This window comes from Haemorhous mexicanus, chromosome 4 (genome assembly GCF_027477595.1).
Source record: "Haemorhous mexicanus isolate bHaeMex1 chromosome 4, bHaeMex1.pri, whole genome shotgun sequence".
Lineage (NCBI taxonomy): Eukaryota > Metazoa > Chordata > Aves > Passeriformes > Fringillidae > Haemorhous > Haemorhous mexicanus.
In genome coordinates, this window is record NC_082344.1 from 39,281,830 (window position 1) to 39,301,646 (window position 19,817).

The 19,817-nt window shown below is 38.7% G+C and overlaps 1 protein-coding gene across 2 annotated transcripts in view; it reads right to left on the bottom strand.

Annotated features, from left to right (window-relative positions):
* The window catches only part of SH3RF1 (SH3 domain containing ring finger 1), an 83,581-nt gene extending 63,764 nt beyond the window's left edge, over positions 1-19,817 (bottom strand). Inside the window, exons 1-2 of one of the 2 annotated variants that reach the window (XM_059844503.1) lie at positions 19,686-19,817; positions 17,892-18,380 (exon numbers count right to left, since the gene is read on the bottom strand). In XM_059844503.1, the coding sequence (XP_059700486.1) occupies positions 17,892-18,278 (387 nt within the window). In that variant the 5' untranslated portion in view covers positions 18,279-18,380; positions 19,686-19,817. Of the gene's footprint in view, positions 1-17,891; positions 18,381-19,348; positions 19,602-19,685 lie in introns of those variants that run through there. The other variant, XM_059844502.1, reaches the window with a different exon arrangement.

The following is a 19,817-nucleotide window of genomic DNA, read 5'->3' on the forward strand; positions in this document are numbered from 1 at the left end:
AAATTCTTTTGGAATACAAACACAATACTGAAAGCAAACATAAATTGTCTTAAAAAAAATAAGATGGTATGGAAACTCAAAGTGCCACATGGCACTGACTTGTTCACATAGCCAGCACACTGACAGCTTTCCCTTCCACCTTCTCTTTGAGTTAATGAAATAGACTGATCTCTGATCTTCATCTGAGAAATCCAGGTTCATCTAAGCACTAACAGTCATCAATTGAAAATTTGCTTTCTTAAAATTGTGCCCTCTAAGGTCACTGAGATGCTTTCTAAGAAGCAAGAACAATAAAAAGCTCAAAATTTTCAAAATTAAAAAAAATATTTTCTTACCTTGAGTCAAAACCTTCTTAACATACAAGGAATTTTGGAAATATTTAACCTACAATTACAACTCAGTCTACAGATGATCTTTAGCTATGGCTAAGCACTTTTGTGCCCAATGAAAAATTCACTTTTAACTTACTTCACATCTATTCCAATGCTATTATAGCATAATTTTAGCATGCTGCCACCAGTGGCACCTAAAATGCTCACCATATTGAGCATCCAAAGCAATTTCACCTTTGAGAAATTAAGGAGAAAAGACCATCCTTCATGCTGATCTGGAGGCATCTGTTGTAAAATAATACAAAATGTAGCTGATCTTCTTGAATCTGAGATGCATAGTAGCCCTGGTAGTTGTTTTACTCCTTTCTTCATTTTCTACTGACCTTTTGCAATTGACTCAAATAACTATGTTTCTTTTCCTGGCATGGCCTGCACGAGAGTAGAGGTGACTTAGATCTCTTCAGCCTGTACCTGGGTGGATAGTGCCCACTTCCCACAAACAAGAGCTGAAGAGCCTACAGCCCCACATACTGAGAATAAAAGGCCTGTGTATTTTGGGAAGTACTCAAGACACTGAAATACTGGGTCAGGGTTTTTGCTGTTGTTATTTTAATTCACTGTCCTATTTTAAAGGGAGCTTTTTGTTTTTGAAGAAAAAACAACTTTTGAAGGAATCCTCAAAGTAACCATTTCACTCTAGAGAGGATTTCATACTGTGAATGTCAGTGAACTAGTCTTCTGCAGTTCAGGATTAGTTTCACTCAGCTGTGAAGAGGCAGCATTTCAGACACATACTATTTTTCAGAGGTACCTATGGGCTATCTGCAGTGGATCCCTGTGGAATATCAGTCATTGGGAAATCAAAATCACAGTTCATATATGTGATCAAAGCTGCAGTATCTAGCATCTTAACAGTCAAGTCTTTGCCAGTCTAGCAAAAGGCAGTTAGAATAAACACACTTGGGTCAGAGAGAAAAAATTTGACGTTGCCCCACCAATGGTAAAAACAGGTTTCTGCAGAAGAATGTTACGGGATACATACACTTCCTGCTGCAAAAAAATAAGCCTAAAATTAGTTTCAGAAACTAGCATTTAAATTAAGATCTCTCACAAGTAATTGTCATGGAAAGCACATTGAATTTCAACAAGAGCAAGTGTGAGGCAAGGATTCCATTAATAAACCTTATCATTAAATCTACTATGATTAAGTCTACACTCACAAAGGCTACTGCTTATTAACAGATCTTTCTCATCGCAGCAACATATTAGCTTAAGAGATAGATGAACAGCTTATTTTTACTGTTAAAATGCTGGAGGCTAAATTTAGGTTTTGACAGTGACTGCAGCTCTGATGTGCCTTGGTGGCACATTTCATTGCAATGTTATCGCTACAAACTGGAAAATCCTAACACTGAAAGCACACGCAGGAAAATGCTGGTGGATATGCTTAGCATTTAACAGTCTTGTCTATTCAAGAATGATTCACTTCAGAGAAGCTTCCAGCACAATGTCACTTGGAATAAGAATTTCTCCTAATTTTGTTGGCCTTGGACTAAGCAACATCCAAAGCAGAGTAGTGATGTAAGCTAGACTCCACTGTTTTGGGTCCCCCCTCCAGCCAAGACCAGGCTGGGCCATACAATGGTAATAACCTTGGCAGCACTCTCCTCTGCTCCCAGCACTGCCAATACTAATGAAACAAAACTAGACGCAAGAGGTTTCTTAGAAACTTCGTGTTAATGCTGCCTGGCTGGAACTATCTCTAATGCTTGTACTAATTATCCCTGAGTAGATTAGACCACAGAGTGCCAAGCCAGTCCAGCAGTCCTTTCTGTGCACACTCTGCTGGATGACTGCATTTCCAAACTCAAAATTATATTAAATGGTTCACACCAACAGAAATTGCAACAAAGCCATGAGTTTAAAAATCATTATAGCTACATTAAGACAATCATCACTGATGCACCCTGATTTCAAGAGATTACATAAACTCAAGCAATACATAAAAGTAATTCACATAAATAAAAAATAATCAAGTGATAAATTAAAAAGTAGAAGGCAAGCAGTAAAATACACCCACGAAAACCCTAGTTTTCCATTTTATTTGAAGTATTGCACAGAGTAAATGGAGAATGTGCAAAGGGAACAAAGGGATGGTTTCTAGACAGCAGTAGTTCAGCTTTCTACTGCCAACATTTTATATGGCCCATTACAGGCCCTTTTATTCCCTCATCTGCATGCATCAAATAGAACAGTTATTACTCATCTAGAGCAATGATGAGTATGTACTTGTACTTCTCAAAAATACTACCTTTGTAGAGCCTCAGGTGTTCTCTCTCCTTGGAGGTAGAAGACTGAGGTTCTATTTTACTTTTTCAAAAAAGAAAAAAGTAATTTTACACTGCTCAGCAATTCTTCTCAAATACAGATTTACTACTAAGCTTTCAAACACTTTGAGCAGTAACATAAAGCACACAAAATTAAATCTTTTTTTTTTTCTTCTTCTACCACTTAGAAAGAACCTACTTGAATAGGAAAAAGGCTAGATAGTGTGCAAGGTCATATGAAAAACTGAAGTCCACATATATCTCAATGTACTTTGATATTAGTATTTGGTACTAGTATTAAGGGAATAACAGTAAACTAAAATTACTGATTTTGTTATTTTTTCCTTCAAATTCAATAGCAGTCATATAATCCCCACAGGATCACAGAGATACAGCATACCTGAAATATAATATTCAAAGTTATGTATGCTTCTAATGCTACCATTTTAAAAGCAATTTAACTTGTAAAGCAACCCCTTTATTTACAATTTGCCAAATATTAGTTTCTTTCAAAACAATAATGCTCCAACATCTGAAAGCTTATCCCAAGAGGTACTATTTTCTCATAAAAACAGAAGTCAGAAACAAACAATTTTCTCCTAAATTAATCTCATCTTTACATGAGGAAAATGAGAAGAGAAATATCACAGCTAAGCCAACACAAACAACAAATGTTATGTTCCCCATCTGATAGTCAAAAAGTGAGGAAAACCACACTTAGAGCCATGGTTAATTAAGTGCTTTCTAGACAAAATATGCAAATGGAATTATTTTATCTCATCAAATTATTCACTGTGGATACAACCAAGGAGATTAGGGAAAAAAAAGAAAAAAGGTTCTATTTCCATAAAAAGCATCATTCATACCTGCAATACATGATCCAGCACGGCATGAGCTCTAACCACCAAACCACAGACGTCTTGGCATGGATTTCCCCTAACCTCTACTGGAGCACTCAAAGTGATGACAAAACAATTCTCTGGCTCAATGACCCCAGCACTCGCCTGGGATGTGAACAGTTGGGTTTTAATCCTTTTTCCAGTGAATATTTTATTTTCACAGAGCGGAACAACTTCAGTTGTTCCCCTTTAGAAAGGGGGTCAAAAGTCTACATAATTAAGCCACTACAATCACTGGTACCAATCTTCACAGCACATTAAATACTGAACCAAAGGCTGACTTACCTTAATTAAAGTGATTCACCTAATGCAGATTTAAGGCATACTGACAAAATGACAAAACAGAGAAAACATGGGACTTCTATATCCATCACAATTTTTTTCAATGTTTTTTGAAAACATTGCATGCAAAGAAAAACAAAAATCAGAGATAAAGTACAAAATATCTGTTAGCCCTCAATCTAAACAGCTAGCCAACACTCCTAGGTCCTTGCTGACTCAACTTCATTAGAAAGACAAAATGAAATTCAAAATCATATTTACCAAGAATATTCATAAAATCATGATTTTATCCAAAACTAGTATGATCAAGAAACCACATCCTTTGCAATTTGTTGGTGCTATCAGAAATTACTGTGCTCCCTAGAGTGTCATCTATTGCCTTGATGGTTCATGCAAAGCTCTGATGCATTTCTTCCTTCTTGTTAACACTCTCTCAAAAATTCCATTTCTCTTCAGGCATGCACAAGTGACCTAGCTCTGCTATTTATGGTCAGTTTTATCAGTCTTCATAGAGTAGTCTTCCCTGTTCCAGACTTATTCTGCTTAAGCAGCAGCTTTATCGTTTCAGCTGCCTAAGGAACACTAAGACCAGTGTCCCTCTAATGAAGGATATCTACTGCACTTACTGATTTTTACCAGATCTGTTTTTATGGAAGCCATTAACACTCCTCTGTATTCCAACAGAATATTTTCCAATGTATATTTTAATAGCAAAGTTCAAAACTGCAATTTTATTTCTATAGTTACAAGATCCTGAAAAATATAAACACAGTGAGTGTTTACGAAAGACCACTTTGGACAGATTTCATCCATTAAATTTTATATGCTGAACAGACGAAAGAAATCTGAAAAAAACTATTCTTGTTTCACAACACAGAACAAATCAAATGCTATTTCATACACCAAGTACCACTACTAAGATATTCAAATCCATTTATCCTATAAAAATCAACTACCTTCTCCAAAAACAAAGCACAGCTTGGCATCTAATGGTATGTTCAGACAAAATTTTAATGATTGGAATCCACACCCAAAACCAGAGCTCTGTAGTAATGACAAAGCCCCAACAATGTGGTGCCAAGTTTGGTCTTCTTTTGCAAAAGCAAAGGGTTTTCCTTAAGTTAAAAAAGCCACACTCTCACAAAAATTTCATTGCCTCTACCTCTTCCCCAAACATGAAACATGCAGAAAGAATATGAATCTCAGGTTTTAAACATATTTAGGCATTCAAGTCTAGAGAACTAGTGCGTAACTTGATTTTGGTTTATATGAAATCTTAACAATTTTTACTTATGTTCCAGCTTTGAGCACCAGAGGTACTTGACTTCCCAAGAATAAGATGCTGTTCCCAGGAAGATGCAGGGTGCTAACCTTACAGTGCAAATAGCAGTAGTTAGAAGAGAGAGCACAATGATTTCCTAAATGAAATTGCAGCCAGTGTCCAGATCTGAGGGTTAAGTTACCTGTTTAAGCACAAGGAGGAGGTCTCCGACATCACAAGGTATCTTACACAATCCAAACTTACTAATTCCTGAAAGCAACAACTTGAAGGTTGGCTTGAAACATAGAATGTAGAATACTGGAATACTTTGTTTTCCATTTACAACAGGTGAGACTATGCTGTGGTTACTGCATACTGGACTGAAAGGTTTTTCAAGCTGTAAGACATGCCTGACTACAATGACCAAATTAGTGTGTGGTTTGATTCAGATATATTACCTTGAACTTCAAACCTCCTGCGTGCAACTGGGCTCCAATCTGACTGTATCTAAGTGAAGCAGCACTGAAATCCCTTGTAAGAAGAAGAAAAATTTCATTCATTCAGAGGTTTCTTCCAGGGACTGTACCTCTGAATATTGGAAGTCCATATCTTCCATGACTGCAAGTACAAAACTGTCTCTAAAATAATTTTATTTCTTTTTTAACCATTTCTAATATAAGCTCTTACTGCAAACTGAGCAGTACATTACAGACAAAAATATACACCCACCCAGGCAACCACAGCCTACAAACCCCAAGAAAATAGGCACAAACTTCATCCACCAATCTATCTCAGTAACTCATGTAACTCCCAACAACATCAAAAAATAAGGAACTGTGTGATAGAGCCTAACTGCAGACATTTCAAAAGCTCTAAAAGGAATAAGGATGCCACATTACATAAAGTTTTACTCAGAGAATATTTTAAAAATGGCACTTTTTACGTAAAATTCTGATTGCTGCAGGGAAAAAAAAGAAGAAACACTTCCTGACACATGAGCTGGTTTAACTCATACCCTCAGTTTCCTTGGATTTTTTTAGTGCAAACTCAGAAAATTTGAAACAAGTATTATACTTCCAAAAAAAAAGTCTCCCTATCAAACACTACACATGCAATTATGAATATTCCTTATTTAACTGTTTAAGACATAGTACTTAATATTTTATTTTTAAATGGAAAAGCCCACACCACCTGTGTATGGACTGCAGAGGGATAATCGGTTTCTCTTCTACGCCATTTAAAATAAATTTTAATGTATTTCATGCTGTTCCATTAAATGGTAGGGTGATAAAAAACAAATAGGAAAGCATAAACAACATCAGTTCCCTGTTGCAAGCAACACAATTCTGAATTGAATATACGAAAAAGTATGATTTCCTGAGAAAAGAGCATAAACCCACAACAGGAGCTGAAGTCAGAAATTAGTTTTCCTTGACCCTAATGTTTCTTTCTGGGTCCAGAGGTTTCAGTACAAGAAGATAAACATTTATTGAAATTTTAAACTACCTTGGGAACCCATTTCCAGAAACAGCCCACTAGTTCTGCACTGAAAATCCAATTCCCTTATGAGTTAAAGTAAACAAAACCTCCCTTACAGAAACCAATATATTTTGAAACCATAGATCTGGAAAGATAGTTCTTTTAAAAGTATTACAGAAAGGTGAGCTGCTCCAAGAGATTGAAAACATACTGAAAATATTCCATTGTTTTTCTTGGAGAACATGTACCATAAAATCCATTCTTCTTAACATCACGACTGCATTCAAAAGAATAGATTGTGACCATACTCTGTAATGCTAGCATGATGCTTAAATCCTTATTTTCAGTTATTACTAACTGAAGGAATAGACAAAAGACTTAGGAAATATGAAGTAAGATGAAAGAAAATGCCATCAAATTAAAACAGTCACAGATTATGTTTATTTTTTCTTCCTTCTTTGAGAATCTTCTTCAATTTCCCAACACTTCCTAGGACACTAGCCCCCCTCTTCATATATTCTTTTTGAGTTCATTTAATGAAATACAGAACTTGCAGCTTTATTGGTTCTATAAGAATAATGAGAAAACATTATTAGTAGTAAAACAGACATTTCCAGAATTCTGTGAAGACTCTCAAAGTGCTTGAGAGATATGGCAGAAGTAATCTTCAAAGCTCTGAATGGAAGTTCTTTGACCATGTTGTAACTGTACTGGTCTAAACGTCACCTAATACCAGACACACTATTACAAAATAAACAATGAAAAATAAAATACACAGTATTCAAATACACACACATACTGAAGGAAACAAGATGGCATGTGAGTCAACACATTTACATTTCTTTCTCACCTCTTGTCTAGCCAACACCTCCATAGCAACTTTTCTATTTTGGTGCTCTCCAAAACCTTCCTCAAACATCAAGCTACCTCTTCAGCTTGCTCCTGCAGCACTTCCCCCTCACCAAGTCTCTAATTCAATTCCAGTGAGCCAAGAGTCATTTGCTCGATTCCTTTTCCTCTCAAGTATTTTATCTAATTGGTCTACTGCTATGTTCCAAGCCTCCTACCACAGCTGGCTTTCCTTCAGAACCACTGTCCCTCTTCCTCCCTTATTACTTGACCATTTTGGTCTTTATCATCCATCAGTACTGAAATTTCTCTGCTTTTCAGCCATCTTCTCCCAGAAGCCTTCTCCCACCCTCAATGAGATAAGTGATTGCTTTCATGCCTCAGGGCTAGATGTGTGTTCAGCTCTTCTGCCACCTCTCCAACTCCTGGACCTGCTTTGAATTCTACATTGGAACAAGCTCTCCAGGGAATTGGTAGAATCACCATTCCTGGAAGTGTTCAAAAAACAAGCAGATGTGGCACTTCATGATATGGCTTAGTGGTCATAGTGATACTCAGTCAAAACATGGACTTGATGATCTTCCAACATTAATGATTCTATGAGCCACTTCCTCTGTTCCTACTCTGGAGCTGTGTGAACATGTCTGGCAGAAATCCTCCTGTTAGGCTGAATTCTTCTACTACATATGGCCTTTTTTTAAATTCCTCCAACTCCACTACCTCAGGAGTTATGCCCAGAAAACAGACACAGCTTTAGCTCAGTAGTGTTAGAAGAGTCAAAACTGAACAGAAGCAATATGCAGATTGCAGTGGTGGCCAAGGCACCATTATCAGCATAATGTTCTTTGTGGTCCTTAAATTCTGGACCCCTGATTGCCTGAAAGATTTGCAAAAATAGCTTGTGAAACAACCATGAGAAGATTTTAATCTGCACATGCACAATAGCAAGGAAACAAAACTGTTATTTTTGTCTACCTTATTCTATATTTAAAATTTAACCTAATTTTATTGGGTTGCAAACCAGGAATTAATGTATTTTTTAAAAATTCCTTTATTCACTCTTCCTCCCCCCAAACAAAGTGATAGTAATTTCAACTTCTTCCTCAAGTTGTAAGTAATAGTGGTAGCGCATACAGTGAATGGAAATTCAGATCAGCGTTTCTCAACTTCAAGATCTGTCTTCTGCAAGATTATCTATTCATCTGCTTATTGACTATCCCTGCCCTGCTTAGTCCCAAGACTTAAGAGGATTACAGAACTTGGTGGCAAGGCTGAAGGCTTGTTAACTTAATAAGGCTGTGGATTTAAAACTGTGTTAAATTAAACAGGTTTTGAAAATGGCTTAAATCTGCTAGAGTGGATAAGATTTAAGAGTCTCCTTTCTTTATCTAGCTCCTGAGAAAGACCATGTGAGATAGAAGGGCACTGGCACACATGAACAAGTGAAGGTCCACGAGACATTGATTTTCTTTTAGTAAGCTCTTAGCTTCAGAATAAAAGCTTCTTCACTACTCAGGGGCACTTTACCACAGTGCAGTGAACTCAACTTTACTGGATTTGTTTAAAATAAGCTTCTAGAACAGCTATGCCCTATATATGCCAACTCAGATTGCCATCCGATTATCTCTGACTATTTTCCATTTTAACACCTTTAAAAGTCAGAAGGGCTTCATTCTTACCCATTTTTAATATAAATAAAACAAAGGCTATAACCTAAAGGGCTAAGATAGCATACCAAAAAAGAATAATTGAAGAGACATGCTTCAAATTATTCAGTATTGATGTTCTGCCACCCCTGTGCAAGTAAGACCACATTCCTTCTCTTGGGTTTAGCAGCTTGACAGTCTGGAGGAAATGCATACTTTTGTCTTTAATCAGAGCTTTTCAAAAGCTTGTCTTGTAGAACTGTGGTTCACACAAGGTAAAACAGTGGTTCAGTTCTTTAAAAAGCTTTCAATGTACATGTATATTTTGAACGCTTAGATACTGAAAAGAGAAAGTCAAGAGAGGTAATATGCACATCTTTCCTTTACAAGAAGAGGAAAGCAGAGTTATCTCATCTTTCTGCAACACTAATGCATGAAATAAAATCAGTTTTATTAACAAAGAAATGTGAAAGACTGAGGAGCACTTCAGGTGTTACGAAGTCCAACAGGACACCTGATGCCAGGCTTATCTTCTGAACAGCACTGGCAGCAGTCCTCCACTTCAGAGAGGAGAAGAATACTATTTATATTAATATTTAAACAACACTGAAATGCTTACCTTTGATCAAAGTGCATTTATGATTAATAGCATACTTCCCAACTGGAAACTGTAAAATTATACTTTGCACATTTACAGAATATAAAAATGGACTATCTAAATTTGACTCTGAAAAATCAAGAAAGATAGAAAGAACAGTTAAACACCAGAACAGAGCTTTTAGTTCAATTAAAAACAAACAAACAAAACCCAAACAGAAATTCACATCATATTCAAAAAATTAGATGTGGAAAGCCAAGCATATGAGCAATATTTCAAACAGAATTACTGTGTGAGAGGGATGGCGCACAACAGAATCTTGTCCTCATTTGTAGGAGATCAGACACATCCTTGCAGGTTCTGGCTTTTTAATACTTGAAAATTTAAGTGCTTATGCTGGGGGAGGGAGGGGCAGGGGATAGAGGAGATTAATCAAGAGCCAAATAAGAGAGGAACAAAGACCTAGACAAAATATTACTTTAAATTCTTAACGGTTTATACTCTTACACTACAAAAACTTTATTTGGACAATAAATCTCATATTTGGGTGCCACAAGTGTAAAATGAGATCCACAACCCAAAGCTTCTAAGGGTACAGCGGATTGCTCATACACACACACCACAGTTGACTTTGGTGTACCTAGCAGGCTCAGATTCTGAGACACTTTGGGCAACAGTGTCCATAAATGAAACATTGACCTCTGTGTTTCACTCTTCCTTCAACTGGAGAATCCAAATCTGTAGGTTTCCAGGCAACATTGAATGACATTTTAAAGATACGTATATAAGCGTCACAGGTCTAAAGAATTAAAAATACTGGAGTTGATTTCCATCTTTGGAGTGATTTCCCTTCTCTCCAGAGCATCTTTCTGAGTCCCAACAACTTCCTGACATTTTAGAGGATGCAAATGTGAAAACAGACTTAACCAATTGCCACTGTGCTGACCAGCTCAGGTTCTGCACCCAAACTGCATGGCAGCTCTGGCAATATCCATGGGAAAGGGATAAGAGGCATGCTAGTGCAGCAAAGCTCCAAGCTCCCAGCATTCAATCTGACAGTCAGAGGACAGGACTGTCATCTTCCCCTCTATACCTAAGAGAGATAAGGAGTGCAGAAAAGAGCACTTGGATGTGTGATCATCCCACCTCAGGACCACTTTCTTTCTAAAACTAATCCAGCTCACCTCACAGCAGCACTTCTCAGTCCAAAAAAACCCGAAAAACCTGCTCTCCAAAAAGACTCCGATTTAGTGATGTGAAAAGTAAAGGATTTGATCTAGTTCAACTGACCCAAGAATTCACTGCTAATTTTCCAAGACAAGTTTTTCTGTCTAACACAGAGGGATCTGACAGAAATGAGGTCTAACAGATGCACACTTTTCCTCTGTGAAGGCAGTAACGAGGTGTATGCATGAACAGGGCTGACCAGATGATATTTCAGCTTTAATTACTGAGACACACTCTTGCCCACACTAGAAAGAGGATATAGTCAGTGATTTAAAGGAGAAGAAGAAAAAGAAAAAGCAAAAAAGAAGAATAATCCCAGGAGGCTAGGCAATACAGTAATATTAACTTATACTTTATCCTCTTCATGTACTTGGCAGATCTTAGTCGAATATACTACAAGTTTGTACATAGTCCACATACCTCAACAGAAAATTTTCTTTCTCATTGTTTATTTTTTGTTCCTTATGTCTGACACAGTCATGGACAAATGGGACACAAGAGGTAAGAAAACTAGATGTTTTCTTTTTCTTGGAAGTGGTACAGTATAATCAGAGGCAAGAGATCGTTTGAATAAAGAACAACAATGGAGCCAAAGAAAAGACCAAGGAAGGTGTTAAGCGTATCATAAGGAGAAGGCCAAATGCACTGCAAGGGGAAGTTCACCAAAAGAAAGACAAACAACGGATCATAACAATTTTCCAGTTTTATTATCACAGCTGCAGTTAAAAGCTTTCTGTTTTCTGCAGTTCCTATCCATGCACTAAACACTGAAGTTCCATTAAAAACCTTTTCACTCAGTTAAAGGAGAGGGGAGAAGAAGGATTTCTAGCTGATGCCATCCCAACCAGCTCTTCCCACCATGCATGATGCCTATTAAGCCACCAAATGCATTGCAGAAAGCCAGACACTATGCACAGAGAAACATAGCAACAGCACTACTGACTGAAATTTCTAACCAGATCCTGGATCACTTTCATAAAGCAATTTTATTGGTATTTGATTTTTCTGGTAATATGTGAAAAAAATTCAAGGATTTTTATTCTCTCTAAAAAAATTGCTTCCCTTCAGAAGCCCATTAAAAGTAACGGCTTGAGACTTCCCTTTTTATGCAGAAGTTTAAATTTTCTAAATGATCAAAGCTTTTTGAGTAGAGCAACTCACTGGCCACATTAAAGTGGAGGAAAAAAAGACACCATTTCATTTCATGTAGGTGGTTTTAAACAAATCTACATAAATGGAGGAATATTAAACTAGAAAATGAAGGGAAATAGAGACAGCCCTCTCTTCCACATGAAGACACCAAAAAAAAGCTTGTAAACAGATTAAAAAGGGATTTCAGATTTCAGTATCACATGTAAATAATGTGGACGACTTCTTTAGTTTATAGATCAGTTTACTTCAAAATCTAATTGTTTTCTAAAAAAAGGGATTACACTAGTTTGACAGCTATATTATCAGGCAGATTAATGTTAATTGGCAGGTTCAAGATAGCTATGCAGATTCAAACTATAGAATTAAACATTTCTGCATTATCAACACAATTTACACTGGATATTCTCCTTCTTTTCAAAACACACTCAAATCTACACACCAGTGTGCCAGTTAGATGCAGATTTCCCTAGCTGAAGGGTGGACTATGACTTCCACAGATGTTTCAAGTGTCTGGCTTTTCCTCACTGAGGTATTCATGTGATTTCCTATTAGACATCCAAACAAAATTAAATCCTCTTAACAATGTGACACTAAGCATTGCACCGTCTTTGGTACAGGAAATGGATTATGAACAGTTCTCCAGTAATGTGGAAGTCAATGATTTAGAGTTAACAGCAGGATATACTGACCTCAGCTGAGACTGTGGAACTATTGTAAAACAACCATGGATACATCCAATATTTTAAAAAAAGTCAGTGTCTGCCCTGGAGAGCATAAAGTCTAAATAGTGAGTCACACAAAGAAAGTACTATCAGTCATATCTGCAGATGGGAAACAGAGGCACAAAGAGCTTTGAGTGACTCTGTGCAAGGTCATAAAGGATGCCTGTAGCAAAGCCAGGAACTGAGCCCGGAAGCTCTCAATCCTAGCCCAATGCCTTTAGATACAGACACAGTTCTTCCTTTTGCTTATCCTCCTTCTCTATCTAATTATTAATCTCTGAAAGGGAACACATTAACACCATAAGAGTCAGTCTATTTTCCTTTCACATTTTTGATCTCCATTAAATTTTCTCTAGTTTCACATAGGATACAACAGTATTACACAGAAGTAATACTGTACAGAAGTAATTAAAACTGTACAAGAAACTGTAAAGGTAAAAGCAAAATCTGGTATCTCAGCAAGCATGAAATGAAACAAAAGCATGCATATATGATTGGCAAAGACTTCACAAAATATTTTCTAATAATCACTCCAGAGCATGAATAGGTGTCTATCTCCAGATTCTCAAATGTTACTTGGGAAATTCCCCCCATTCCTTCTTCTTTCCCCAGATGTATATGCTGAGCATGATGCCATATGGTATGGAAAAACCTTTTGGTTGGGGGGGTTCAGCTCAAAATCAGGCACCATCAAGTAATGATTCTCCAGCCTGTGATCACAAAGAACAATCATGAAGCTAACTGCATTAACCACTGTTTTTTGCATATTTCTACAACTGCTTTTTCCTTTAAATAGGTACACTTGACAATCTGATCTATTATGGCAATGGGAACCTCCTCTAAGAGTACTCCACCAGCAGACTTTTACTGATACATTTCTTTGTATTATTTTATTCCACTAACTCTTGTTCCAACATGATTTAAACATCTGTTCCAATCTACACCTATTGCTATGCTTGGTGATCACCATATTTATTTAAAAAATGTAAAGTTATTGATCCATGAACACACATTTTCTGTCCTATTGTTATCTTCTAGTCTAAAAGGTTTCTTTTGATACTTAAGTTCTGCCAGGACCTTCACAGTCCAGCAAGTGCCATGACTACAAAAGCAGCAGTTGTTTTGGCTCCTGTCAGATTTTTGCAACATGCTCAACAGCCAAACTACGAGACCAACACTCTGAGCTCTCTTCTCCAGGGTGGTTAAGATAAAAGAAAATTGATTGCTTATATCATCCATTGAGTCTGAAAGAGAAGCCCAACCTGCTTAAATCCACACAGACCCAAAGGTGGCCCACTGACCCTATTGCCCCAAGATGTGTGGCAAGGTCAAACACCACGGCTTCGGGTGGAAAACCTGGCTCCATTTCTTTTCCTTTTGCCATTACAACTGTTTCAGCAGTTCCAAGGTGAGTCTACTTGATCACAAATGCAGTAGTAGAGATACAGGAATTTAAAATTTTAGTATTGCTTTCCTTGTTAAACAAATACGAAAAGAGATGCATGGATTTACATGACACAGCACCACTGCTAAGTATTAGCAGAAACTCATGACACAATCTCCTGTTAGTGGGTCCTTCTTTCCTCCTCAGTGGCCAACTTTTGAGCTATTCATACTTTTCTCTTGTTAATGGAGATCATTTGAATTCTTCTCTTAGCTCTTCCTGCCTACATTTGGTCCAGAAAATAGCTGAAAACCTTATTACAAAGTATTTTCAACAGTGATGAGATTTCAGACTATCTAGACAACTCTCCTCTGGATTCTGTGAAAAAGATAGCCCTAACTTCAGAAAGTTGGTCTATAAACAAACTAGAAGGAGACTTAGGCAAATACAAATTCCAAGGAAAAGTTAAACATGGATCATCTTAAATCTGTCCAGGAGAGAACAGCTCTCCAACATCTAGCAACTTACGCACACAGCTACATGTAAGACTCCTGCAATAAGCATATCCTTGTAAAACTGCCATAAGGGACTTAGGATAATTCTTGTCTGACATACTCTGTGAAAATGAAAAAAATTAATAACATGAGCATAAACATAAAAGGATGGACCCTAACATTTTTGAAGGCAACAAGGCTCATGTGATCATGCAGTCCCTCAACAGCCCAACTTGCTTCTGATGATCAGTCACAAGCAGATTTGACAGTAGGCTGGGGCTCTTACAGCTCTTCCAAGCTGTCAACCTACCTGAAGGCTTTCACTTGAAAACAAGGAGAAAAGCATTAAATCTGCATCCATACCAGAGAGGAAGCTGCAGTATGTGTATAACTGTTTGTTGTCCCAGGCAAGCTGGCTGCCTGGGACAGAACTGCTGAGCAGACAGCAAACACAAGTTTTCCATCAGGTGCAGTCCAGCCAGTACCAGAGAAAGGCACAGGAGGCTTTATACATCAAAACAGCAGGGGAATAAAATAGGTTAACAACTTGCACAGAGAAATTGTCATTGTTACAGCAGTTAACCTTAGAGAGGTTACAGAAAGAAACAGGTTACTTTAGTTGGGGACATAGTAGGCACAAGATTTGTTAATTCCCACCACCCACACAGCTCCATTAGTTTTAAGACTCAAGGAACCATTTGTTTGTTTATTGCCATGTGTCACCACATACATACAGAGAATGCAATATAGTGTGCAATTACAGGACTGGCCACTCCACAGTCGTTGATACAGTTCAGGAAATCATGCTGCAGTACATGCTGTATTAACCTTTTCTGAAAATTATGGCATTCTCTGAAAGGGCATTTATGAGTTTAGTATTACTTCAGGGTATAAGCAGAATGTTTATGACTTGACAGCCTTCATCCACATTCACTTCATTTAACATAACAGCAACTTTCATTTACTAGTTTCCCTTCAGCAAAATTAGGTTAGGAAATCTGACTCTGCCAGTCATCTAGAAACAGATTTTCCTCTTCAATTCCCAGGGAGGAACTGTATTTGCAAGCATCTTTATGTTAGAGTTAGTAAAACAAATAGGGCATTCATTTCAACACTGTCCATTAAAGTGGCATTTTGCTTTCTGACTTTTTTTTTCTTTTTCCAAAACCACTTTCCATATAGAAAACAGAAAATTAGCTCATATCTCCACCTTCTTATCCATCAAAGTTGGTTCATGTTCTTAAAGATACTGGCTTCCTAGTAAAAAAGGCTCTGGACAAAGTGGACAAATGATGAGATCATCATCTTTCCCTGTCTCCCAAAGGAAAGAAGGCACAAGAATGCCTGTGAAACTCCAAAACTAAAGACAGAATAAGACTTACTGTAGAGCACTAAAACCTATCACTAATATACAATGAGTATCAGTTACCACAGGAGGAATGCATATGGTCACAGTTTTAGTGGCACATGGTACAGGATAAGCTGAAGCAACCTTCCATGTGTTATCACTTTCTACTCTGCGTAACATCTGGAAATGCAAATGTTGCAAAACAGGATATTATAGAACATTAAAAAAAAGAAAAAATATTCCATATTCAAGTTATTTTGTCTAATAAGGCTTTGAGAAATTCTGAAGTACAGCCTTTCATGCACAGCACTGCACCAGAAACATTTCTGGAGGGGAAACAGTCTCTGAAAATACAGTTATTTACAAAGGTCAACACAAAAATATATAAAGAAATTATAAGGGTTTTTTGTTTTAAGTAAAGCATTTGCAAATGCAAGGTATCATAATAAACACCTTAAAGTTCTGGAGAAGACCAGACTGGCTTTGATATTCCTGATGCTTCTTTGCATTACTTTTTAAGGATTCTATGTTCTGGAAAGAAAACTCACTAAAACCACAAAAACAAACCACTAACAGAAAAACCCCACAGATCACCTTCTCACCAATTAATGTATATACAAAACAAAACTCATTAGCAGGAAGTGAGTTGATAATTATAATTTCTATATTCTAAAGTAAAGAACCTAATGAGATCTCTAGCAAGCAGAGAAAGCAATACCAACTAGTGGACAAACAACTGTATTTTAAATCCTTATGTAAACTTAAAAGGTGTATCTAAGATCTTTTGAAGAGATTCCAATCATGTCAAGTATATCCGAGGAAAATCAATGTTAGACGTCCTTCACTGGGTAAGTAAACTAAATAATTTAGATACCCTTCAAAATAAAGACTAGTCCTGCCAAAAATATGTTGAGGTCCTCTTCTTGGAACTCCTTAAGACATTTCATAAAAATCTAATAAACTCCACAAGACAGAAACCACCTAAACCATTCAGAAACTCTACTTCAAACACAGGAACTCAAACAAACTGGGCAGAAAACCTTTCAGAGAAGCTGTCTTGCTTTGTCATTAGATAAAACAGAGCAAGGTCTGTCATCTCATAAAATTACATTTCCTGACACAGGTTCTAGAATGAATAATCATAAATGAGACTACTGAGTCTTGATTATAAGGTATGACAGAGTCTACAGGTTGCACAGCTCTTAGAAAAAACTAGAGTATATAAAGAAGGCAATGTCTTCCTATCATGGTACGTACAAGTTCCAAATCCCCTAGAAAAAATACTTGAGGAAAAACTAATAAAGAATTTTTGAGGACTAAGAGTACAAACAACTTAGCAGATTGCAGGAATTCAAAAATTTCTTTTTGAACAGAAGAAAGTAAAACCTTAGAAGCAAGCGGCAAAACTTCTCTGCTCATGTTCAACATTCGTTTTGTCTAACTTATAGGAAATGTACTGATTGTAAGAATCATTTCAGAAAGTGCATGAGCCAAAATGAAATCTCTAGTCTTGCAGTTGACAAACTAAAAACAATTTCAAACGTTCTTCATAAGATCTCTATCCTTAATAATAACTTAACTTAAGCCTTCCACATAAGTTACCTTACTCAATTTGACTGACTTTGAATTGGAGAGTTAAGGATTTCTTCTTGCCTCAAAAACTGAGAGTTTCAATTAGGAAGCATTATTAATATTTATGCAACATTAAACCAACACTGATGGGAATACCAACATGCTTTGCAAGATATCTACAGAAATTCTCAAAATTACATTGTTTTGCTATATTAACTATCTGACTGCCCTTATCCCAAAGCAGAGGCCACAAACTGTTTTGAAATGGTGGAGGAAAAGACAGGAATGCAACAAAATACTGTCACCACGTGGTACTTACCCTAACAGGAGGGCTCCGTGCTTGCACCCTTTGCTGCTGCCCAACTTGCGAGCTCTGCAGGTCCTTTGATCCGCAGTTAGCTACAGTGGTGATGGGGACCCTCAAAGCGTTTGTGCCGGCAGTCCCTCCGCCGGCGCTGGGTTTTCGAGGCCTCTGTTTGATGCCATCCAGTAGTCTAACAAGCAAAATATTACTGGGGAGCTCATCAACACCGCAGTCCACTAAAGTCCGGCACTCGGGACATCGCAGCTCATTGCGAGAGCTCACAATGCCCAGCAGGCAGCGTTTACAAAACGTGTGTTGGCAAGGCAAGACTTTTGCAGAAGCATCAAGGCGTTCTAAGCAAACAGGACACTCCAACAGATCCAGCAAAGCCGATTCATCCATTTTCCTTGTATTACTTAACCAAAAAACAAATCTTTGCAGAATTTGTGTGTTTTGAGCACTGCAAGGGTATCATGTTACATCCATTCCTCTTCTGACTGTGCTCTAAAATTTTTTGAGAGAAAAAGGCATTAATAAGCTGGAAAAAGTCAGCAAGACTATTTTATATGATGATGTTCATACAAAGAGCAAAATAAGAGATCACTAGACTAATTCAATAAATGAAACATAAATACAGTAATAGCAATCAACATTAATGTATCTACTTATTTAAAATATTTTAACAAATGCTAACAGCTACGGTTTTTAAATTCAAGTCCCCATAAATTTCAGTCTGAGTGATTTTATTTCCTCAAATTATTCTAGAACAAAGAGCTATCCCCAGTACAGCAGTATTAATAAAGCTTACTTTTCATAGTTCTTAATACATCAGTCTCTCTGAACATCTGAGATTAGCTTTCTTTCACAACAAGAAGATGGCAAAGGTAACTACAACAGGGTCCAAAACCACACAGCCTACACCAACAGAGCATAGCAAGGGGAATTACATTTATGCCAACACTAAACCAACAGTGAACTACGTTTCTACCCTTTCTACGAAAACTACTGCAGCACATTACACAGCTCAGCCTCAAAACCAGCGTCCAGCTCACAGGGTTTTAAGCTTACCGCAAGCACTGACAAGAGGGTTCATTACAGTGCCGCCTTAAAGAAGCGCTTCAAAAACTATCGCGAAGTGATTTACAGCAGGAAGTGCTACTGCCATATCGTTAGGACAACACGAGCGCTGCGTAGGCAGCCACAGAGGCAGGGGCGAGCCTCCGGCCAGCTCTAGCCTATGTAGCGACGGGCTGAGAAAGGGAGGGGGGAAAAAACCCCAAACGCCACTAAAGAGCCTCCCTAAAAAAAAACCATTCTGCGAGAAGTCACACCAGGATGCTTCGCGGGCAGAAAAAGGCTTGCTGACCTCGGCAGTGCCCAGCGCCGGGCGAAGTTGAGCGCCACCCCCCAGCCCCCGCAGCCGCCTGCGGGAGCGGCGCCCCCGGCTCCCCGGGCGCCCGTCCCGCACCTACCTGCTCTCGGGCTCCGCGCCCGGACCGCCTCCCCGATCCACTGCTTTATATTCCCCTGCTCCCCGGGGGAACAGCGACCCGCCGGCGGGCGGACACCGCGGCGGCGGCGCGCAGAGGTCCCTGCGGGGACACGGGGCGAGCGGGGACGGCTCCCCGGGAGGCGGTGGCGGGCGGGGGGCACGGCGCTGTCACGCCGCCCCAAGGCGCTGGGCAGAGGGAGGGAGGGGTCGGGCCCGCGGCCCCTCCGCCGCACCGCGCCGAGCCGCCCCTCGGGGAGCGCAGGGGTCCCGGGGGAGCTCGAGCGCCGCCCCCTCCCCGTCCCTCACCCGGATCTCACCGTGTGGCCGCGCCGCCCCCGCTTTGTTCCCGTGAGGAGCTGCTGCCGCCGCCGCCGCCGGCCCCACCGCTGCCTCTCCCGCCGCGGCAGCGCCGAGACTCCCGTGCCCTCCCCGCCCCGCCGCGCAGGGGC